The 24,485-nt window shown below is 55.2% G+C and overlaps 1 protein-coding gene across 1 annotated transcript in view; it reads left to right on the top strand.

The window, feature by feature from the left end:
- RAP1GAP (RAP1 GTPase activating protein) overlaps positions 1-24,485 on the top strand; it is a 162,630-nt gene that overhangs the window by 2,770 nt on the left and 135,375 nt on the right. Inside the window, exon 2 of the mRNA XM_075060307.1 lies at positions 6,622-6,657. Within this exon, the coding sequence (XP_074916408.1) occupies positions 6,622-6,657 (36 nt within the window). The remainder of the gene's footprint in view (positions 1-6,621; positions 6,658-24,485) is intronic.

Genomic DNA, 24,485 nt, shown 5'->3' with positions numbered 1-24,485 from the left:
TGTGGGCAGGGGATGGAGGGTCCCAGCAGAGCTGGGGGGGCGCAGGGCAGGGCTAGCCGGGGCTGCAGGTCAGGACTGAGGGGCACTGGCCGAGCTGCATAGTGCATGTGGTTCACGCAGCACTTGCCTCCCCTGGCTCAGGGGGCCACCTGCCCCAATGCTGTTTGCAGTGGTTTCCTCCTGCTGAATCGTGGCTCTTGGCCCCTTGTGAGGACTCAGCACATGAGCCCTGGCAGGAAGCCAGGACGGGGCTGCCCCGGGGGCTGGACAATGGGCCTGCTGCCTCGAGGCTGAGGGCCTTGGGCCCAGCGTTACGGGGGAGTCACTTCCAAGCCCTGTGACACCTGGACGAGGAGTTCGGTGCCTCCTGGGGCTGGACCCAGTCTGGGAGCCAGGGGGCAGGTGTCTGATGGGAGCCCCAGGGGGCTGGAGGATACTCATCTGGCAGCCTGGGGAGATTTGGCTGGAGGAGGCCAGTGTGTGCAGGGCAGTGGGAGGGAGGAGGGGCCCTGTGCTGTGGCGGGTCTGTGCTCTGGAGCAATGTGGGGGAAGAGCTGGAATGGGGGGCTGTGTTGTGCTGTGGGATGGGGGGCTGTGCTGTGCTAGGGAGCTGGGGAGGCTGTGCTGCTGGGGAGGTGCTGGGGGATGGGGGGCTGTGCTGCAGGGGAGATGGGAGTCTGTGCTGTTCTGGGGAGTATGGGGGGCAGTGCTGAGCTGGGGGGATGGAGGGCTGTGCTTGGGGGGAGGTGCTGTGCTTGGGGAGATGGGGGGCTGTGCTGGGAGAAGGGTGTGTGCTGGGGGGCTGTGCTGGGGAAAGATGATGTGCTGGGGGTCTGTGATGGGGGACTGGGCTGGGGGATGAAGGATGGGCTGGGGGGCTACCTGGGGGTGGAAGCTGCAGCGTTTCACCTCTGTGTTGCTTTGAGCCCTGCCCTGGTCAGCAGAGAGCCCTGGGAGGGCCCAGGCATGTCTGACCACAGCTGAGATGCCACGAGTTGTTTGGGGGTCAGACTGACCTTATCGGTGCAGTCACTACTCGGTCCCTTGTTCGCCTTGGCTGAGGGGTGCAAGCTGATTGGACAGCCCCGGCCTGGCCTCCTGGCCCTGCCTCGCTCGCTGGGCTCAGCCCCTGCCATGGCGAACTGGCACCCTCCCTTGGGCAGGCACCTGGCAAGTCTTGTTCCCCCACTGCACAAAGGTGGCTAGAAATCCTGTCTCTTGGGGTGGAGGTGGGAGGGATTCTACTCTGGGAGAGGCTCTGAGCTTGCCCCCACTGTAGAGCTGGTGTTACAAGGGCCGGGGAATGGCAAGAGACACAGGCCTGGGACTGGCTTCCTGGGAGCTCCCCCAGCCAGCACTCCGATCTACCCCTGCTGTGCCTCTGCTGAGAGATGTTGGAGCTAGACTAGGGGTGACACTGACTCCATTGTCTATGACACCCCCTAGCTACCAGGCCAGAGATCTGCCCCCAGTAATCCCCAGGGCAAAGCTTTGAGAATGGTCAGCGATGGAGAATCCAGCATGACCCCAGTGAATTGGTCCAATGGTTAATTACTGTCACTGGTAAAAATGTTCGCCTTAGTCTGAACGTGTCCAGCCTCAGCTTCCTGCCACTGGGTCGGGTCAGAGCTGTCGCTGCCAGACTGACAAGCCCCTTATGAAATATTTGTTCCCCACGTAAGTACTTACAGGCTGGGATCAAGTCATCCCTGAGCCTTCTCTTTGTTAGGCTAAATGGATGGAGCTCTGTGAGTCAGTCTCTATACGGCAGGTTTTCTAACCCAGTTTAATCATCCCCTGGCTCTTTTCTGATCCCTCTCCAGTTTAGCATCCTCCTCCTTGAGCTGCGGCTGGAGCCAGGATGCCAGGAGCAGGTGCCCCAGTGCCAAGCACAGAGGTAAATTAACCTCTCTGCTCCTGCTTGAGATACTTGAGTGCATAACCCAGGTACCTGATCACCCTTTTGGCCAGGATGTTGCCCTAGGAGCTCGTGTTCAGCTGATCATTCGCCAGACCCCAGTTGTGATGGAGTAGGGGCTGTCTGTGTGGGGAATGGGAGAGCAGGGGAGGACTTTAGAGGATGGAGGATACCGGAGCTGGAGCCTGTAACACCAGTCTTGTTCTGAGGGGCTGGGAATGAAGCCAGGCCAGGCTGGGCTGGGGGAGAAACGAAAATTCACCCTCATCTGGTTGGAATGTGTTTACTACTCTGGGGCCGGGCTCACAGCGCAGTAGTTGCCAGGATACCCTGTTCCCTCAGTACATCCTCAGGGCTCAGGCACATTAGCACGTACCTGCCTCTCCAGGGCACCTTGGCTTGCAAATAGCACCAGAAGGGCTCCTCCATGCACCAGGTGGGGTGCGCACTGGTGCCTAGGCAACTGCTGAGCACAGCTGCACAGTGCCTCACACCAAGGCTACTCCCTCCCACATGTGTGCACCTTGGCACTTGTGGGCACAGCCCCACACGCTGAGCTCACTGGAGCGAGCTCTGGGGCACTGCTGGGGGGTGATGTGCATTTTAGTCACTGCCCGGTCCCAGCTGGCGCACTGCGACTGCCCAGCCCAAGGGGCTCTCCCAGTTTATCCAGCTCCCCTAGGCTGAGGGAAGAACCTAGCGCTGTCTACACCTGCGGTTAGGTTGGCTTCACTGCATCACTCGGGGTGGATTGGTCACACTCCTGTGCGATGTCGCCGTGTTGGCCGCACTTAGATCTGGGGCTAGACCCCAGAGCTCCTGCCTGCCAACTTTGGTCACTGCCCTGCACTGCCTGCTCCTTGCTCCTTGTGCAGTGTCTCCAGCCCCAGCCCCACCAACCACATGCTGCACCATGGCCAGCTCCAGGGGTTTGTTGCCCCAAGCAGCAAAAAAGAAAAGAAAAAAAGCCATGATCACGATCCGCAGTTCTACCGCCGCCGCTTCAGTCTTTGGCAGCAGTTCGCCGGCTGGTCCTTCACTCCGAGAGGGAGTGAGGGACCCACTGCCGAAGATCCAGACGCGCCCCCCTCACCGTTGGCCGCCCCAAGCAACTGCTTGTTGGGCTGGTGCTGGAGCTGCACTGCCCACACAGTGCTAATGACAGAGGAATTGGCGCACCCGTAACACCCTCCTTTGCCCATCTTGCTGCCTGACCGAGTGAGTGTCCACGGCACTTGCAAGCCTGGGAAATGTTGCCAAGTTTCTGTTAGCTGAGCTCAGCTGGCATTATTGTGACCTGCTCCCAGTTCAGCATCAGTCTCTTCAGTCAGGAGTGAGACCAGTAGCGACATAATCCCTCTGCCATGTTTCAGCTGGGGGCATTTGCTTTTCACCTTGAGGGCTGAGGCCTGATGCATATGAGGAGAGCTGCCCCAGTTTAACCGCACTGAGCTAGGTAAATGGAGAAATCTCTTCCCCAGCTGGGCTCAGTATCTGCAGAGGGCCCAAGTCTGTTACAACCCCCACTAGAGAGCTGCAGCAGCTCCTGCTTTTAGCTTGGAGTTCCTGATTGATTCTCAGTGTCAGCCACTCACACATGCATGCACTGAACCTGGTTTAACCCTTGTATAAATCAGTTTAACTTATGATGCAAGCTGAAGTGCCATCAGCTATGGTTAAGCCAGTTTAAGTGCATTGGCATTAAGGAGTTTGCCCCAGTTTTAGTTGCATTGTTTTAGTTAAATTGTTGTCTCTTTGCTCAGATAAACCAGGCCAAAGCTTCCGGTCCTGAGTCAAGAGCCCTGCCTGGGAAAGAGAAGGGCCCCCTCCCAGGAGGCAGCCAGCAGTCCCCAGAGACCCAGACCAAAGAGGTTAGGAAGAGCTGTTACCTTAAAACAAAACTCTGATTTGGGATTTAACCCTTCCTCTCTGGGCGTTCAGCCCCCAGAGCCCTACAGGACAACCTGGAAGTGAAACTGCTAGAAACAGACTGGAAACTCACTAGTCTGGCTATTGACTGAGACCAGGAAGATGCAGCCAGAGGACATGGAGAAAAGTAAATGAGGGGCCAGATCTTCAGCTGGTGAGAATTGGCAGTAACACAAGTGAAGTCAGTGGTCTTGAACCCCAGCTGCTCTGCATTGCTGCTGCTCCACTGAAGTCAATGGCACTGTCATAAACAGATGGTTAAGGGTTAATGCCTCTTTTACCTGTAAAGGGTTAAGAAGCTCAGTGAACCTGGCTGACACCTGACCAGAGGACCAATAAGGGGACAAGATACTTTCTAAGATCTCGGTGGAGGGGGGAAGGTCGTTTTGTTGTGGCTCTTGGTTTGTGGGGTTGTTTGCTCGGTGGGAACATAAGAGGACCGAGAGACGGGCAGTGCCAGCCACTCCAGACTTGTCTGAATCAGTCTGCGTCAGTTCAAAATTGTATAAGTAGACAGCCGAGGGCAATGGCGTTAGTCTTACTTTTGTTTTCCTCAAGCCTGTAAATGTCCCTTTTTTGCTGGAATAGGATTTGACGATTCGTTTGGCTGTAAACTCTGAACGCGTAAGGGCAAGGGGGTTCCTCTGGCGTATATGAATCTGATTACCGCTGTAAATATTTTCTCCGTCTGATTGTTACAGAGGGATGATTTTTTAAAGCTTTTTCGTTCTTTAATTAAAAGCGGTCGCTTTTGAAGAAACCTGGATTTGATGTTCGCTTGTTTTAAGACCCAGGGGAATTTGGATCTGGTACTCACCATGGGATTGGGGTGGGGGAAAAAAGGGGTGGATGTTAATTCTCCATCCTTGTTAAGATCCAAGGGGTTTGGATTCTGTGGTTCACCAGGGATATGTGTTGAAGTCCTCAAAGGCAACCCGTAGGAGGGGAAAGTTTGTGGGGGCGAGGAGTGCTGCCGAAAGCACTGGAAAGTCTGGGATGGTGGCAGAGTTACCAGATCTAAGCTAGTAATTAAGCTTAGAAGTGTCCATGCAGGTCCCCACATTTGTACCCTAAAGTTCAGAGTGGGGAAGGAACCTTGACAGGCACAATGCTGATTTCTACCAGCTAAGTATCTGGCCCTCCAAGTTTAAAATTCTCCCCATTTTAAAGAAGGCCCAGGCCAGGCTGGCTTGGGGGCTGTTCCAAGCCCCTTTGGTCTCCGCATAAGCGGAGGGGTTTGCCTTGGCTCAGCATGTCACTCCCCTGCTGTGTTTTGCAGCACCTGGCTGCTGTGCTGCCCTAGGGTGACCAGACAGCGAGTGTGAAAAATCGGGACAGGGTGGGGGGTAATAGGAGTCTATATAAGAAAAAGACCCTAAAATCGGGACATCTGGTCACTCTAGCTGTGCTTCATGCCAGAGGTGGCTGCATTTCAGGCAGTTAGTGTCTCAGTGATGGGGTGGGGGTGGGGGTGGGGGGCCTCCCAGGTGAAACAGCCGCTGGAGATGAGGTTGCTGCTGGGGGAAGCAGTGTCCATAGTGTGTTTCCAGACAGTGTCTAGTTTAAACCAGACCCAGGGCTGCACAGGAAGCTGCCTGACGCCTGAGCTGGCCGGACAGGTTCCAGGACTCAAGACTTGTTTTTATCCCTGCTCTGAGGACAGATTGTGCTGCAGGTGGCAAAACGGGGGAGGGGCAGGGACTGGCTTTTTGTTGGGTTTGCACAGCACCAAACACAATGGGGGCCTGGATCAGGATTGTGGCCTTTATGTGCCCCCTCAGCGTACCCGGTAATAACCGCTCGCCAGGCTCTCCGGACTGAATGAGACTGGAGCAGGATCCCACCCAGCACCATTCTGCCCAGCTTCCTGCCCCTGCCTCTCCACTGCTGCTGCCCACAGCTCCAGGGCATTTGAGAGGTTCCCCCTAGATGGTGGGAAGTTCTGGGGGAAGGGAGCAAGGTAGAGTGGGGGCTGTGAAGGGCCTGCATGAATGGTGGCTAATAATAGCAGGCCTGGCCATTCAGCCCTTTCTCCAAGATGGTCCCAAGCACCAGCCACAATTCAGTAGGGTCCAGTCCTGGGAGTGCTCTCTGCAGTCAGTGGGTGTGAAGGGAGGGGGTAGGGAGCGTGGGGTTGGCCTGGAGGGGTCCCAGCACCTCAAGCTGTGAGGTCATGGGGGAGAATGCTTGCCCTTTCCAAAGCCCTCTAGCCCTGCTGAGCTGAGTCCTGCCCGATGCCAGGGCCTGGGAGCTGGCTCTCTGGGCCTGCTTCTCCCTGGTGCTGGTGCCCTCTTGGCCTGGGTTCGTGGCTTCTCTCTGCCAGCTTGGCTGATTGGGCCTGAGGTTTGTTCCCTCCAGATCATTGCCTCCTCTGCTCAGCTCAGCTCCACCACAGGGCTCAGCCGGTTACAGGCCTGGCGTGGATCACTCCTCTTCCTGCCTGGTTTCCGCTGCCTGCAAGGCACTCTCCCCTGTGGCTCCCTGTGTCCCATTCATCCCCTGGTGCTGCCCTGCATGGCTAGCCCTGACTGCCCACCCCCTCACATGCAAGTGAGAGAGCATTCTCCTCTGCAGCTGCTCCATCCAGAGCAGTCTGCCCCTCCCCGCCTGCTCTCCAGGTCTCTGGACACAGCATCCCTTCCTCACAGCCCCGATGTCCTCTGGAGGCAGGTGGTCACCAAGGGATGGATAAGGGAGCCCTGCAGGCTGGAGGGGCCCTTGTCCCCTAGGGCCATGGCCACCCATCTAACTGGCTTCTCCATCTTGTTTTTCAGGGTGGACAAGTCATTCATCTATCACAGAAGCCTCCGGTGAGTAGGTGACTGGCCCTGTGGTCTTTGCTCCATCCTGGAGGAGGCCGGGGTGGAGTGGGGACAGACAGGGCTCTCCGAGGCATGGGGCGGCCAGGGGCTCAGGCTGTTGGGGGTGGGGGAAGGCTGTAAGTGTTCTGGCTCTCAGGGCAGTTTCTGGAGCCCCCACTTGGAAGGACAGAGAAATATTAGCAGGAGGCCTAGCCCACTGAGGGTTGTGGGGCACGGAGAGGGGGTGGTCTCAGAGCCACGCGTGGGGGGCTACAGGGAGCTGGGATGGGCTCAGAGCCAGCTGCCGGGGATGCAGGGAGGGGCTGGGACTAGTTGGAACTGACTGTCCAGGACACGACATGAGGAGCTGGGTTGGCTCTAGAATGGCTGAGCTGAAGGATTTCAATCACCATTGTTCTGCCCATGGCTAATGGGAGCTACAGTAGAGCAGACGTCCTGAGGCTCAGGGTCTGGGGTTATGCTAGGGGGCCGTGAGGATCCCGTGGGACCCTGGGTCTTAGGGCCAGTGTCTGTGCTGAATGAGCAGGAGTTGGGTTTCCAAGCACGCAGTTGGCACTCAGGGATCAGTGGTAGGTGCTTACCTGGCTCAGCGCCCACAGCAACCTGCCTGTAGCAGTGTGTGGGGCAGGGCCGGAGTGAAGGGAGGGGCAGGATGGGAATTTCTGGGACCAAGTTTATAGCTGGAGTCTGGACATGAGGGCCAGGAGCACATCCCCTGCAGGGATCCTGCAACGGAGCCAAATCAGCCTGAGAGCCGACAATGGGCACCTCCCACACACTCTGGGTACATTGGTGGTGCCAAGCTGAAAGGGTCATTGTCCCTGTGAGAGAGATGCTGCCAGCTTGGCCGAGTCTGGCATTGGCGCAGGCCTGAGGGTCATTGGCCACATTGGGTCCTGGCAGGTTCCTGTGGCATGAGCTGTACAGGGCAGGAGGTGGCCTCCAGAGGGCAGGGCTCAGCTGGGGGCCTGGGTGCACGGTGACCCACACCAGCTGCGTGTCAGCCCCTGGGCCTAGCATTGCATCGGCCCATGGGGACTGGACCAGGCAGCCATTAGGTGGCACCATAGAGCTGGAGTGTCAATGTCGCTGAGCCAAGGGGCAGCTGCTCTGGGTTTTTAACCCCATAGTACCCTCCTTCCCTGCAGCACATGGGGGAGGCTTAGCTTGTCTCCTGCCTTGGAATGGGAGCTGCAGACTCCGGGCTCCCTGAAGCACCACAGAGCCACTCAGAGGGGAGAAAGCGCTGCCCAGTGGCCAGGGCACTAGCTAAGACCTGGGAAATCCTCAGCACTGCCACAACCTTCCTGTGTGACCTCAGGCCTGTCCCTTAGCCTCTCTGCTGCAGTTGCCATCTGTACAGTGGGGGTAACAGCTGTGCCCTGCTCACCAGGTGCAAGGTGACAGCTATTATTGAGGCGCTCAGATACCACAATCCCGGGGCTGGATAAGTACTTGCGCTAGGAAGAGATTCTCTGCTCCCCTCCCTGCCAGCAATGGCATCAGCTGGGCCTGGAGCTCTGCTGGATCAGGGCGCTGGGCTCTTGAACTCAGAGTTCTTTGAATGGGTGGGGGGTGTAGATTGGTGTTATCTGACCCCATTTCCTAGCTGGAGGAGGCGAGACACAGGGACAGGAGGTGGGTCTGGTCCCACAGGCAGTCAGTAAGTCACCAGGACCAGATGGGATTCACCCAAGAGTTCTGAAGGAACTCAAATGTGAAATTGCAGAACTACTGACTGTGGTTTGTAACCTATCATTTAAATTAGCTTCTGTACCAGATGACTGGAGGATAGCTAATGTGGCGCCAATTTTTAAAAAGGGCTCCAGAGGTGACCCCGGCAATTACAGGCCTGACTTCAGTACTGGGCAAACTGGTTGAAACTAGAACAAAATTGTCCAACAGTTAGATGAACATAATTTGTTGGGGAAGAGTCAAAATGGTTTTTGTAAAGGGAAATCATGCCTCACCAATCTACTAGAATTCCTTGAGGGGGTCAACAAGCATGTGGACAAGCAGGATCCAGGGGATACAATGTGCTTAGATTTTCAGAAAGCCTTTGACAAGGTCCCTCACCAAAGGCTCTTAAGCACAGTGAGCTGCCATGGGATAAGAGGAAAGGTTCTCTCATGGGTCGGTAACTGGTTAAAAGATAGGAGACAAAGGGTAGGAATGAATGGTCAGTTTTCAGAATGGAGAGAGGTCAATAGTGGTGTCCCCCAGGGAATCTGTGCTGCGCCCATCCTTTTCAACATATCCTAAAATGATCTGGAAAAAGGCCTTTGAGTAACCAGTGAGGTGGCAAAATTTGCAATGAGATACAAAACTACTTCAAGATAAGTTAAGTACCCAGGCAGACTGTGAAGAGCTACAAAAGGATCTCTCAAAACTGAGTGACTGGGCAACAAAATGGCAATTGAAATTCAGTGTTGATAATATTGCAAAGTAATGTACAATTGGGAAAAACATAATCCCAACTATACATATAAAATGATGGGTGTAAATGAATCTTCGAGTCTACTTTGGATAGTTCTTTGGAAACATCACTCAATGTGCGCAGCGCAGTCAAAAAGCGAACAGAATGTGGGCATCATTAAAAGAGGGATAGATATAAGATAGGAAATATCATATTTGCCTCTATATACATCCATGGTTCACCCACATATATGAATACTGCATCAGCTGTGATCGCCCCATCTCAAAAAAGATATATTGGATTTGAAAAAGGTTCAGAAAAGGGCAACAAAAATGATTAGGGGTATGGAACAGCTTCCATGTGAGGTGAGATTAAGAAGACTGAGGGGAGTTTTCAGCTTGGAAAAGAGATGACTAAGGGGGGATAGGATAGAGGTCTGTAAAATCATGACTGGTGTAGAGAAAGTGAATAAGGAACACACGAACTAGGGGGTAACCAAATGAAATTACTAGGCAGCAGGTTTAAAACAAACACAAGTATTTCTTCACACAATGCACAGTCAACCTGTGGAACCCCTTGCCAGAAGATGTTGGGAAGGTCAAGGCTATAACAGGGTCCAAAAAAGAACTAGATAAGTTCACGGAGGATAGGTCCATCCATGACTATCAGACAGGCTGGGCAGGGATGGTGTCTATAGCGAGCCTCTTGTTTGCCAGAAGCTGGGAATGGGTGACAGGGGATGGATCACTTGATGATTTCCTGTTCTGTGCATTCCCTCTGGGGCACCTGGCACAGGCCACTGTCGGAAGACGGGATACTGGGCTAGATAGACCTTTGTCTGACCCAGGTTGGCCGTTCTTATGTTCAGAAATAGCCCAGTCTCCTGCATCCCAGGGCCTTACACTAGCTGCTGTTTTATGCTGCCCCCTTCTGAAGAGGGTTTGCCCTCACTGGGGTGGTGGCTGGCGGGAACTCTTCCATCTGAGAGAAGAGATCAAACCAGGGGCTGGCCTGGGCTGGCCTAGGCTGAGATGCATTAGAAGTTGTAGTGGGGATGAAGAATTGGGCAGAGCCCTGTGATCTGTTCCCCGCTCTTCCACTGACCTACTAGGTGTCTTTGGGAAGCTCCCTTCCCAGTGTCTCAGTTTCCCCATCTGTACTATGGTGCTGGTGCTGTGTGGATAAAATACACCCATCTGTGAGGCGCTGAAGCCACCCCACACTTTCCTTAGTGTGGTTTTTGGGGCCAATATAGTTTCCCAGCCACACTGCAGCCAATCCAGCTGTGTGAGCTCAGATCCTGAGTTCACAGAGCTGACAAGGCTGGGGCCATCGGTGGGTGTGCTGACCATTGCTCTCTAGTGACCCCTGCTAGCATGGTCTGAGCCAGGAGAATGGTGCTTGTGGCACAGGGCTGGAGCACTGGTGTCCATCTGGGGTGCTGTGGGGCAGGTGTTTCGTCAGGAATCGCTAGGGAGGCTGAGCCCTAGCCATGGATGTTGGTTTTGGGAGGGCAGGAAATGCAGCCTCTGGTCTCACTTGAGAAGTTTCCATCCCCAGGAGAGAGCACTAGCCCTGTGGGACAGAGCGCAGCTGGAACCATCCCGCATTGCAGCTGTCTGGCCAGGGTGGGCACATGGCTCTCTGTGCTCCTGGCAGGGCGCTGCCAGTTTTCTGCCGGAAATCGCAGGAGGCGCTGTGCCCAGAGAGTGGGGGACTCCCCCTGTGGGCAGATTGGTTCCCATTCATCCTTTACTGGGTTAGACCAATAATAATAACTGGAGATATAACCAATCTCCTAGAACTGGAAGGGACCTTGAAAGGTCATTGAGTCCACCCCCTGCCTTCACTAGCAGGACCAATTTTTGTCCCAGCTCCCTAAGTGGCCCGCTCAAGGATTGAACTCACAACTCTGGGTTTAGCAGGCCAATGCTCAAACCACTGAGCTATCCCTCTCCCCCCCCATCTTCCTCTGAAGCATCTGGTTTGTGCCCGTGGAAGAGATGGGAGGCTGGCCTCGATGGGCTCTTGGTCTGATCCACTGCAGCAGGAGGCAGGAGACTGGCCTGGGGTGTCAGAGAGGCTGGGTTGGAGGGGCCCATTGCTCTGGCATGTGCGAGAAGGGGCGTGCCGTGCTGGCCTCGCTCTGTGCTCCCTGGGCGGCTGGGTGCGTCAGGGCGATTGCGCTAATAGGCATCAGCCAAGCCCATGCTGCAGCTTGGAGAGCGGAGTCCCTGGGGACTCCGCCAGCTTCTTCCCTCCCTCGTCCCCCCATTTCACTCTTTCTGTAGCCATAGCAACCAGCAACAATCCTGCAGCGCCTGTTGTCGCCTCCTCTCAGGCGCAGGCAGAGAGAGCAGGGAGCTGCAGCCCCTGGCTCCGGCCCATCGACAGGGCCAGAGCCTGTGCTGGCCCCTAGGGGAGAGGCTGAGACCTGCTCCATGCAGGGCGGGAGGGGCGGGGAGGGAGGGCTTGGGGGCCCTGGAAGGAGCATGCTGGGGGCCCTGATGTGCTGCCACAGCCCCATCGATGTGGGAAAGAATGTGCCTGTGGCCTCTGCAGTCATCTGAGCCCCAAGCAGCCCCGCAGGGTGTGGGGTTGGCACCTGTGGAAACCCACATCTGCCACCCTGGGCACCAACACCCTGCCCTGGCATGGGAAGGGGCGTGTATGCACCCAGGGCCAGGCAGCAGGGCACCAGTATGGTACCGTCCTCTGTGACTGGCTGGAGGGAGAACCCTCAGGGAGGAGCAGTGGGATCCAGTGCAAGGGGAAAGACCTCATCCCCCAGCAAGGAGCCCCTGACCAAGAGCTTCATCCCTCCAGACAGAGATGTGGCCAGCAGCCCCCCAGAAGTGCCCCATCTGTCTCCCTGCCCTCATCACCCCATTACACTGAATTGAAAGTCCAGCAGATTGAGATGTAGAGCAGAACTCTGACTCCAGCGACTCCACTGTCCTGAGCTCGGGCAAATCACTTCCCCTTCCAGCGAGTATCTTCTTTATTCTGAGGTGAAGCTCTTTGAGGCAGGGACTGGCTCTCACTAGGAGTTTGAGCAGCACCTGGCATGGGACCCCCCTGATCTCAGCAGGGTCCAGCTGGCGCCTGGCATGGGGGCCCCCGATCTCAGCTGAGACCTCTAGATGCTAACCCGATATACGTAATAGTAACTAACAAGAGGAAAGGAATGGGGCAGCTGTGCCAGAGCGGGTGCTGAGTGGTGGTTCTGTGCTTGGGGGGGGGGGGGGGGGGGGGGGCCCAGGCCATTAGCTGCCAGGAGACAGAGTGTCGGTGATTTATACACACTGCCCTTTATCCCACCACCTAGACACTTAAGAAATGCACAGGGGAAACTGAGGCACCCACACAGTATTCAGAGGAAACATTAAGAACAGTCCCACTTAGTCACATCTCTCCCCCCTTTGAGACCGAACTGAGCGAGGTCACTTTAGCTGGTGACCTGGGGAAGTTCGAACCCACCAGTGTTCCCATGGATGCCCCATCATCCCTCCCATTCCTTAGTGGGAGTTACACCAGGCCCTTCCAGTTTCAGGCCCTCCTATGGGTCTGTTGTGCTTGATGGTGCTTGCAGGCTGCATGTGGGAAGGTTTATACAGCCTGTGCCCTTTTGCAACCCCAATACCCCTGGGGTTTAAACTGGGATTGGGTCTTTTCCCAGTGCTCCAGTTTGAAGCGCTGCAGTTCGGGCTTTCTTGGTTATGAGCCCCCATCTTGACCTTGGCCACTCTCTGAACAGGTGTCTCTGTCCCCAGCAGCTCAGCATCAGCCCCTTGTATTTGACAACCCAGGGTTGTGAGTTCAATCCTTGATGAGGGGGCCATTTAGGGAATTGGGGTAAAAATCTGTCTGGGGATTGGTCCTGCTTTGAGCAGGGGGTTGGACTAGATACCTCCTGAGGTCCCTTCCAACCCTGAGATTCTATGAGTCTATGAGACGCCGCCACGTCGGAGGAGAGTGGTCAGTATACACAGTAAAGCGCCACCCAAATAGATACATCTGCAGCTTTCTAAGGGCCTGCACCATGGCCAGGCATTTCTTCTCTGAGGCCACAGAGTTGTGCTCCCAGGGCAGCAGTTTCTTGCTCGGGTACCCGATGGGGTGTCTCCCCCCGCTCAGCACCGGCTTGCATCAGCACCATGCCCAGCCCTACATCTGAGGTGTCGGTGAACACTGCAAAGGGCTTGGCAAAGTCTGGATTTACCAGATTTACTGGGCCTGGGATTTGAGCCTCTTTCAGTATACAGAGAGCCCTCTTGCACTGCTCAGTCCAAACCACCTTGTCTGGCTTCCCCCTCTCACATAGCTCAGGGATGGGGCAGCTAGGGGGCTAACGTGGGATACCAACCTCCGGTAGCACCCCGCCATCCTGATAAAGACCTGGACCTGCTCCTTGGTCTGGGAAATGGACCAATCTCTGATCATCTCCACCTTGCACTTTTCGGCTTTTACCATCAGTCCTGCCTCCTTGAGGCAGCCCAGCACCCTCTTCACCTGGGACACCTATTCCTCCGAGGTCTGGCTAAAGACACACATGTCATTGATGTACACCAGGGCCATGTTCTCCATCCCCCTCAGCTTGTCTAAAATCTCCCCAGGCCTAGGCATGGGTTAGGCATCGCACACCGTGATGGCTTTAAGCTTCCAATAGTCCCCCTCCCTCCCCGAACCAGATCATCCTGTCTCCCTTGGGGACCAGCCCCACAGGTGAGGCCCATGGGCTGTTGAATGGCTGGATCCCATCTAAAGCCAGCAGGTCCTTGACCTCTTTCTCCAGGTTCTGGGCTGCTTTCCCAGGGACTGAATGGGGAATGCCTGATGGGGAGATTGGCTCCCATCTTAGGGAAGAGATCCACCAGGGGGTCTTCCCCCTTCTCCTCTCAATTCTCCCCTTCCAGGTCCAGGCGGAGCCCATTCCTGGGACAGGAATCCCTTCTCCCACAGGACTCTGTCCCTGCAGCCTTCCCCAAAGGGGTTTGCAGCTCTGTGGCCAGCAAGTTCCCTCAGCTTCTCCAAGGAGGGATCCCTCTGCAGCTCGGTCTGGGATTCAGCTGCTGGGGTAGGGAGTGGGACCTGCTCCCTCTGGCTGGCTGGGCCTGGGGTCACAGCCCCCCTGAGCCCTGTCCCTGGTAGCTCCCTCCCTGCTGTGTAATCACTTCCCAGCAGCACGTCTGGACCAGGCAAACCTCGTTGGCAGCCGACCTGCCCTGCCTGGGTGTCCCCCCACTCTGCTGGGGTCTCAGCTCCCCCCGTGCTCAGCGCTGCCCTGGCTGTCCCAGTGGGGGCAGGCCACAAGCTCTCTGCTCTGGTCCCAGCATCAGAGCCGGCATGAGCCCCCTCTCCGGTGCGCAGGGGGGCGGGGAGCATCTCTCCCTCCCCCTCAGCCCCAGGGGTCTGGTTACAGATAGGCAGGTATCCTGAGCCCAGCAGCCCCTCCCTCCTGCCAGCTAGGTCATGTGCATTTTCACTAACCACTTCCATCTTAACCAATTGGTTCCCTGGATTCAAATTCAAATCCTCGGCCATTACAGGAGCAGGGCCTGGATCCTGTCCCAAGGGGAGACAGTCACCCCCCAACAGGGCCTCCCAGCCGATATCCTGGAGAACCCCAACGACCAGCCAGCCTGACCCCTCCTGGGTCTGCACAGGGATTTGGGCCATAGGCGGGGCGAGGGGCTTCACCCCGGGGACCTTCACCCAGGTCACCCAGCCCTTCAGCACCTGTGGCTGCACCACCCGGAGCCTGACAACAGTTCTCTCTGCCCCAGGGTCTCGCCACCCCAGGCAGGTCTCCCCACTGACCACCACCTTCAGCTCCCACTGGGGGTCCGAGGGGCCTGAGCCCAGGAGACTCCACACAGACATATAGGCCGGGGCTAGGAGTGGGAGCCTGTCCACCACCCCACCCATCTAGCTGACAGCGGCTATGGCCTTGGCACCCAGCAAGGGAGCTGGATACCGGGGCTTTTCCGCAGGGTCCCCCTGGTTCAAATCGCCAGCCTGCTCGAAGGCAGTACGGTGGGCACCCACATCCCCCGCTTCTTAACCAGGGGCAGCAATTTAGTGTTGAGGTTCCCTGCGGAACTGGCAGCCTGGGGTCTATCCCCACTCACCCCTGGGGAGCCCCCTATGCCTCTCCGCTCCACATTGCCAGTCCATGCTGCTGCTGCTTCTCCTGCAGCTTTTCCTTGGGCTCTTGCTGTCTCTCATGGTCCTCTCGCTCTCTCTGACTCAACTCCAGTCCCATCAATCTCCCGTCCCCCCGATGGGGAACCTGATCGTGAAGACCCCCATCTGGTTGGGGACCAGACTCTTGGGTATGCCTGGCTACTGCTCCTGCTGCTTCCAGATCTTCTTGTAGCCCCATATCGGTCAGGAATCTGCTCCTTAAAGTGGTCCTCCTCGTCCAACTGCATGATTAACTGGGCCTTGGTGAACTTCCCCATGTGTATCCCTCTCTTTGTGCACAGGATCACAATGTCCTTCTTAAGGAGATGGTGATAGGCCATCACTCCGTTGTTCCCAAGTTGCTTTGGACTCAGGCCTGTGTGCTCTCAGCTCCCCCATGGTTTCCAGGAAGAACCCCTGGTGTGCCAGCCCTTCTTGAGGTCATCACCTCTTTGCCAGGGTCGAGCTGCAGACTCCTCCGCCCCTGGGACTGCTCCTACAATCCCCAGGGGAACCCTGCTACTGCAAAATCCTTCTCTCTCCCAGGGTTGAGCAGCAAGCTCCTCTGCCCCGACACTGCTCCTTGCAATCCTCAAGGGGACCCCATTACTCCAACAATCCTCGTTGGTCACACACTCCCAGAGGTTAACCGCCCTCTGAAACCATCCCTCTCTGAGCCTTCAGCACGCCTGGGCCTCATTATCCTCCCTTTGTTTTACTGCTCCCCAGTCACTTACTGCAAGAAGCGCTGTCCACGGGGTGCAGTACATCCCACCACTACCACCAGTTGTCACGGAGTCCTTGGGCGATGCTCTGGAACTGCTCCCCACAAAGCCAGGCAGGACTTTGGGGAGCCTTCTCTCCCTTGGAGCAGACTGTCTTCAGGGCAAGAAGCTCACACGGCTTCACCTGCTGGCTCTGACCTTGGAGCATTCAGCATATCCCCCTCCATGCGCTTCCTGCAGCAAGTCCACCCAGGACCCTCCAGCTCTTCCTCCTCTGCTGAGTTCCTTTCCCGGGCCAGGAGGTCACCTGAGCTCTTTGTTCACCTTTAGCTATTCCCTTGCAGGGTGAAGGGCCCTGGCCATTTGTTTCCAGGAGACAGAGTGTTGGCCATTTATACACACTGGAGACTTAAGAAATGCATAGGGGAAACTGAGGCACCCACACAGTATTCAGAGGAAACATTAAGAACAGTCCCACTTCGTCACAGACGCCCCGGTCTGAAAGCTCCTCCTTTGGAGGGGAATGCCAGCAACTGCTTGGTTTGGGATGGTAAAGAGGCTGCAGCCAGTCCCTTTGTGTCTCAGAGAGGTCACATTTCGGAAGTGCATGCTGTGGTTTTGGCAGAGCGGTGAATTCCTCAGGGATTGCACAGCCATTGTGGAGCCTTCACATTCCTACCAGGTCGTATGGCACGAGGGAGAAGGCTGGAGGTGAATCTCCTTTTCTAACTGGTGCCATGGCACATCAGCCAGGTAGCCTCTCCCAGATCCTCTCACTGCACCTTCTGATGAGGATTTGAATAGGAAAAACCCTGTCCTGATCCTGCTGCCAAGCAGGTCCCCCCCATGCTCCCTCCCCAGTAGTGTCACAGTGGGTCTTACAGTGCTCAGGATGCAAACAGCAGCAAGCCACAAGGTGCACAGTGACAAATGTCCTGAGCGTCAGTTACTCTGCAGCATATTGCTGGCAGCTGAGGGACCAGACAAAGACCCAGGGAAATGGCTCCATGATTTTTATTTCAATTTGACCAGAAACATACTTTTCAAAACAACCTCCCCCTGCAGCAGTACTCAAGATTCCCTCTTCCTGCTTTTATTTTTCATAAGAAGCAGTGCCAAGAGGCAGGGACTGTGATTAAGGCTGTGCCAGTCGCCAGAAAAAAGGGTGTATGCATCAGAGTATCTGGTGCAGAGAGGATAAGAGACCTGCTCCTAGTGTCACTCCAGGGAGTTCTCCTCTAGCCAAGGGTGGAGGCCTGTGTTCTTGGAGCTGATTGTTAGGGCACCAGGTCTGGCTCTGCAGGACATGCGTGGCTCTGGCCCAGCAGTTGTCAGTAGCACAGGGATTCATTACAGGCAGTTATCCTCAGACTGGTCCATGCTGTGACTGTAATGGATGTGCCCCATTATAAATGAGCTAGATGGGCTCCCTCCATGCCCTGTGGGATGCCCTGGGTGCCAGGCCTCTCCTGCTGTCACAGCCCTGCCAGGGGAGCTCAGCCCTCATTAGGGGATGTGAATTAACTGAATCATAGAATATCAGGGTTGGAAGGGACCTCAGGAGGTATCTAGTTCAACCCCCTGCTCAAAGCAGGACCAACACCGACTAAATCATCCCAGCCAGGGCTTTGTCAAGCCTGACCTTAAAAACCTCTAAGGAAGGAGATTCCACCACCTCCCTAGGGAACCCATTCCAGTGCTTCACCACCCTCTTAGTGAACTAGTGTTTCCTAATAGCCAACCTAGACCTCCCCCACTGCAACTTGAGACCATTGCTCCTTGTTCTGTCATCTGCCACCACTGAGAACAGCCGAGCTCCATCCTCTTTGGAACCCCCTTTCAGGTAGTTGAAAGCAGCTATCAAATCCCCCCTCATTCTTTTCTGCAGCCAACAATCCCAGTTCCCTCAAGCCTCGATCCCGAGGTCATTGTGCTCCGGCCCCCAACCATTTTGGTTGCCCTCACACTGGACCTTCCAAATTTCCAACTTCCAAGACAGACCATATCCAGGTGGCACCCCCTGGCAGCCAAGAGGCATTAGTGTTGCAGAGATGCAGCCAGCCAAGTTCTGGCAATATTGTTCCTTAAGAAAGATCAGCCTGGGGTGAAAGCGCGCACCTTCCCTTTAATTATCCAAATGAGATCTAATTCTTGGCAGTGTTCGCTCCTTTTCCCTTATTAACATAAACAGTTTTGTACTGCTCTCTCTTGTTTAGTACTCAGTGATTCTAGCCAGGGCGGCAATCTGGACAGCACGCAGCCACAAGCTAATGATTGGTTTAATGCGCAGAACTCCTTTGGATTTTTCCCCTAGAGAAAACAACCAAAAGAAAAAAAAAGAGATCAATCAGAGGAACAGCAGAGGAATCCCCTTCTCACCATCCAGACATATTCCTGAAGGGTAAGGGGAAGCTCTGCAATCATCTAGAAGGCCGGGCAGGTCACAACACAGTACCCTTTCTGATCAGCATGGATGGATGGAAGCACAGGTGGAACTAGCTGAGTCAGGGCTTGGCAATTACCTTTGACTTTCCACCTCTAGGCTGAGTGGAAGAAGGAGAATACAGCATGTCTACACTACACGTTTAAACCGATTTAGCAGCAGCATTAAATTAACGCTGCACCCGTCCACACTACGAGGCCCTGTATAATCGATATAAAGGACTCTTAAATGGTTTCGTGTACTCCCCGACGAGAGGAGTAGCGCTGGAAATCGGTATACCATATCGGATTAGGTGGTGTGGCCGCAATCGACGTATGGCCTCCGGGCGGTATTCCCGTCCCACTGTGACTGCTCTGGACAGCAATCTGAACTCGCCTGCAGGCCAGGTAAACAGAAAAACCCGTGAAATTTCGATTTCATTTCCTGTTCCCAGCGTGGAGCCTGACAGTCGGGGGTATGAGCAGTCCCAAATCCAAAAAGAGCTCCCAGCATGGAACATACGGAGATACTCGATCTGATCCCTGTTATGGGGAGACAAATCTGTCTATCAAGCTCCATTAACAAAGACGGAAATCCAAGCGTTGAAAAAAAGTCTCCAGCTACACAAGTGCTGCGTGATAAGCCGAACAGGAAGCAGAGACCAAATGGACGGCTCATCGAAGGGAGAGGGAGGGGGCTAGCAGGACGCCAGCTATGCCAGCAGTCCAACAACAGTCACTGCGAAAAACAGTCTTGCATTCTGCTGAGCTCCAGTGCCTAGTCAACACATGCCGAGCGTGGTTCAGGTAATAGCTCCTCAATTTACTCCCCACCGCACGTGAATAGAAAAGGGAAAGAAATCATTTACTTGACTTCTCAATGTCCACCTTGTCACTAAGCCGCGTTAGACCGATGCTGCAGCAGTGAAGAGCATAACTGCTCTCTCCCCTCCCATGGCAGACGTGCAATTATCAACTGAATCCCGTTCGCCGCCATCAGCGCCGGGAGGCTCATGACTGGCCTCAGGTGAGCTGTCGCGGGCTCCTGGGTAAAAATAGGAGACTCCCGGTCATTCCCATAACTGGTAACAGAAGGCTGGTAACCTGTCCATCATGAGCAAGGGCTGATGGAGCTCAGCCCCTGCTTCCTGATGTAAAGAAAAGATCTGTACTGCCTGGACTGTCAAATAGCACGGATGCTGGGTTACATCTCCCCGCACCGCTTAATGTCCGCCTGGACTGTCATAGCAGCGGGAGGGCGCGTCCCCCTCATTTTATCTCACTAACAAATCTCTGTTTCTTATTACGCAGCGGTCATAACTTCAGGACAACAAATGGGGGAACACTGCCTGACGTCGTACCGCCAGGAAGGTGAGGAGGAGGCAAGCTAATGTGGGGTTGTTGCAGGGGCACCCCCCATGAAGCACATGCAGCCTCATCATTTCTGCAGGATCGACACCGGAGCCACGTGCCTCGCGAACCTGGTTCTCTAGTACCAACTGCCCCATATCAGGCAGGACTGCGCATGTTAGAAACCATAAAGGAGGGATGTGAATTCGGGAGTCATCCGCATTTTGCTTGTGCCCCTGCCTAATTCAGCCAGGGGGCACCCCATGATAAGCAGCAACAGTACGAGAGACAGATAACTAATCATGCTCATTGCCAAATTTACACCACAGCAGAGGTACAAGGAACAACTGATAACCATCTCTGCTACATCGCAACAAGCAATATGGATGCTACCGTGTAAGTGCTAAGTATCGCCTCGTCTGCGGCATCCAGTCAGCGTACGGCTGACTGTAAAAAAAAAAAAAAAAAGAAAGCGAACAGCGCTGCAGGTTTGCCGGCTATGGCGTCGCCAGGGCAACCAAATCTCAGGAAAAAGGACACGAAATAATCGGTTTGCGTTGGCTTCCTGGAGAAGGAATGACTGACAACAGTACCCAGAACCACCCGCGAACAAATGATGTGCCCATGCAGCATTGGCTCTCAACCCCAGAATCTATAGGGCGGGGAACTGTGGGAATGGGATAGCTTACGAATAGCTACGCCACAGTGCAATCTCCGGAAATGACAGCTAGCCTCAGGACCATGGATGCACACCGCCGCCGACATTACATATCTTAGTGGGCCCACGTCACGTCGCCTTTATACAATCTGTTTTATAAAACCGGTTTATGTAAAATCGGAATAATCCCGTAGTGTAGACGTACCCTCAGCAACCATGTGCGAGTGGGTGGATTTGGGGTGTGACTAGCTCGGGACTTCACTTTGCAGTCAGTCTGGGTATGATGTGTGAGCAGCATGGGGTGACAGCAGCTGCATGCTCAGCACAAGCTCCAGTGCAACAATTAGCATTGCAGATACTTAACGTGGGCATTTATGGGTAATGTATGTGCATTCCCTGGGCACTGCATGTTCTCTGGGTATTGTGGGTAATGTGTGTGCATTCCCTGGACATTGTGGGTGATGGGTAGTCCCTGAATTGTCTTGGATAATGTGCATCTCCAGGGACTGTGGGTCATGTGCGTATCCTTGGGCATTGCGGATAATGGGGGAGCATCTTTGGGCCTAGCAGCAGTGCCCAGGCTGCAGATTCGGGGACCACATCAGTGCCTGTCTCTGCATAGTTCAGGCCGGGAGCCATGTCTGGCTTTGGCATGCAGAGCTGCATTGTTTGTTTCAATCATTCCCACAGCAGAGCAGACTGGCTTCCTTGTAACTGACAATCCAGGGGCATGTGGGGAAATCAATGTGGGTTTCACAGCAGCAATGACCCATCTGTTGCAGGAGCCCAGATAACATGAAAACCCGTGGTGGAAATGTCTGCCTGGCAGAGACCAGCAGCCCCCTGGGGCCGTATCCTGGCTCCTGCCTCCTCCAGGATTTAGACTGCATGAATCCTCTTCAGGTTTCAGTGGTTGGGTCTCCCAAGAGGCTCCCATGGCACTTTTGGGAACATCAGGATCGGTAATCCTGGTGTCCTGGCCAAATTCCAACATGGGTCATTACTTCCTGCCTTCCTACAGTTTCTATGCAGTTTCAACTGGAGCAAGGATGTTCACTTCCTGTCCTCAGCTGTTGTGTGGTTCCCCACACCAGAGGTGGCTGCATTTCAGTGGTGGTGGCTGACGCAGTGTTCACCATATGTACCATCCTTAACTCATATCAAGATCCTGTAGGTTGGAAGGGGCTATCGAAATATAAACCATTAATACCTTTTGTTTGAGGGTGACGGTTTGAGTGGAAAGAGCAGGAATACTTGTGACACCTTAGAGACTAACAAATTTATTTGGGGAGAAGCTTTCGTGGGCTACAGCCCACTTCATGGGATGCATGTAGTGGAAAATACAGAAGGAAGATATATATACACAGAGAACATGAAACAATGAGTGTTACCATACACACACTAATGAGAGTGATCAGTTAAGGTGAGCTATTACCAGCAGGAGAGAAAAGGACTGTTTGCAGTGGCAGGACCGGCTCTACAGTTTTCGCCACCCTAAGCAGCACACCGAATTGCCGCCGTGGGCGGCGGGGGCAGTCCGTGTGCCATTAGGGCGGCAGGCACGTTTCCGCGGTGGCGGCAATTCGGCGGCAGCTTCTATGTTTAGCTGAAGCCGCTGCGAACAGCTAAATATAGAAGCTGCCGCTGAATTGCCGCCACTGCGGAAACGCACGTGCCGCCTTAAGGCACACGCACTGCCCCCGCTGTCCGCGGCACGCGCTGCTGGGAGCAAAACAACAGGGACTGCCACACCTTGAAGATTGCCACCACAAGCACCAGCTTGGAATGTTTTTGTTGTGTGGTCTGTGGTTGCTGGTGAGTGTTTGCTTCAGGTTGGGGGGGCTGTCTGTAAGCAAGGACTGGCCTGTCTCCCAGGGTCTGTGAGAGTGAGCGATTGTCCTTCAGGATAGGTTGTAGATCTTTGATGATGTGCTGGAGAGGTTTTAGTTGGGGCTGAAGGTGATGGCTAGTGGGTTCTGAGGGGAGTGAGGCTGTTGGCATAGGAGGAGTGGGAGGGAGACTACATTGACAGCTGTAGGTACCAGTGAGGGCAGAGGGTATTGGGATGGGGGTCATGACCACCAGGAGCGTTGTGAATATAGGGTGGGGTGACAACCATCCTGCCCCTCCCAGATCGTTACATGGTGCGGGGGGAGCTGGATCCTAGCTAGCTAAAAGGGGAGTCGTGGGGCCATCCCAGTATGGAAGAAGGTATCACAGACAGTATAGAAAAGATTGCAAACCAGTGAGCAGAATTGGCTGATCTCATCAGACAACTGGTCCATCTAGTGGGGATTCCTCAGCAGGGAGTGATCATCATGGACTGCTCAAGGGGCAATGTCCCCAAATCCTAGGACCCCCCCTTCTGCAAGGTGGTGGGGCCCCTTGGAGAGAACTCACCACCATCAGGTGGGGCCTGCACGTCCCTGGCGTGCCTGTGTGGGCCCAGTACATGCCCACCAGGCAGTGCCCACAGGTAACAGTGAACCTCCCAGCAGAGGGGCCTGGGTGCTCTGGAGGCACCTGGCGCAGGTGGGGGAAGGTTTGCAATCAGCTTGGTGGGGGCAGGGATTCTGCCTGCCCAATCACCTAAGTAGGGGTTAGGTTTTGGGGAGGGGAAAAGAGATCAAGGCAGCTACTCTGGGGAGGATTCCTTTATCATTTTGTCCCAGGTGCCTCTTCTGGGATTGAGGTCCCCCACCCCCACGCCATGGCCTCCGCAGCACCCCGCAGAAGGAGACACAGTGTCATCACTCGCTGCATCAGCCGCTGCTGTCCAGGCCTGGGACTGGCCCCTTGCTCGGAAAGCAGAGGCCTCTGCCACATCAACTAGCGGAGCTCCCCGACAGCTGCCTGTGCTTCTCTGTGGGCCTGCCACTAGGGGGCGAACCACTGCGACTCTCAGCCAGCCAGCAAAACAGAAGGTTTATTTAGCCGACAGGAACACAGTCCAAGACAGGTCTTGCAGCTGCAGACAACAGGACCCCTCAGTTAGGTCTGTCTTGGGGGAAGGGGGCCCAAGGAGGCCAGAGCCCCGTCTGGACTCCCCTCTATCTTCCCAGCCAGCTCCAAACTGAAAACTCTCTGGCCTTTGTCTCTTTCCCGGGCCAGGAGGTCACCTGATCTCATTGTTCTCCAACACCTTCGGTTGGCTTCGCAGAGGAGGGGCCCAGGCCATCAGTTGCCAGGAGACAGGGTGTCGGCCATTCTCTGTGCAGTGAGGATCAAACTGCCCCCCTGGGGCTCTGCAACAATCACACACCCCTAGACACTCAAGAAATGTATAGGGGAAACTGAGGCACCCACACAGCACTCAGAGAAAACATTAAGAACTTTCCCACTTTGTCACACCTAGGGGGTGACTCACCCACAGAGCCAGAGCAGTATCCTGGAGCAGCCTGGAGGGGGCATCCTGGGGGTGCTGCTCTAGCATCCAGCCCTGAAGCACAGTGCCGGGGGAGGCTGGCTGGAACTGGGAGACAGAATGGGGCTGGAGGAGCAGCCTGGGGAAGGGACAAAGCCATGGGGACTTGAGGACAGGAGTTGGCTGAGAGCAGGTATCAGCAGAGCAGCACAGCACAGAACAGCCTCCTGCAGCCACTGGGGCCAGCTCACCCAGCCCCTCTCCTGATCCAGGGCAGGAGGCTTGGAGGGTATGGGGGGCAGGGGCTGGGCTTGAAGGAGTCGGTCTTGAATTCCTCCCCCATGCCTGATCGATCTTCCCTAAAAGCTGACTGGCCTCAGGCCAAGGCCCTGGCTTCCCAGGCACTATCAGTGCCAGGTTTACAATGGCGCCAGTGGTGCTCAGAAGTGGCCCCGGCCTACTCCGCTTGCACCCCTCGGCCTGCTCGCTGAGGGCTCCTTTCCATCCCTGGCCGGATCCCGGTGTGCAGCCGGTTTAGGAAGAAATCACTTGAGGCCAGACAGCAGACAGCTAACCAAACTACCATTTATTTACAGACACAGAGCTCGCCTAACCGGCCGAAACTGGCTGGGCTATCCCCTAATAATCTAACTCAGTTCCCATAGGAACAAAAACCATGACAACCAAATACACAAC

This window comes from Chelonoidis abingdonii, chromosome 23 (assembly GCF_003597395.2).
Source record: "Chelonoidis abingdonii isolate Lonesome George chromosome 23, CheloAbing_2.0, whole genome shotgun sequence".
Classification (NCBI taxonomy): Eukaryota; Metazoa; Chordata; order Testudines; family Testudinidae; genus Chelonoidis; species Chelonoidis abingdonii.
This window is presented reverse-complemented; position numbering and strand designations above follow the sequence as displayed.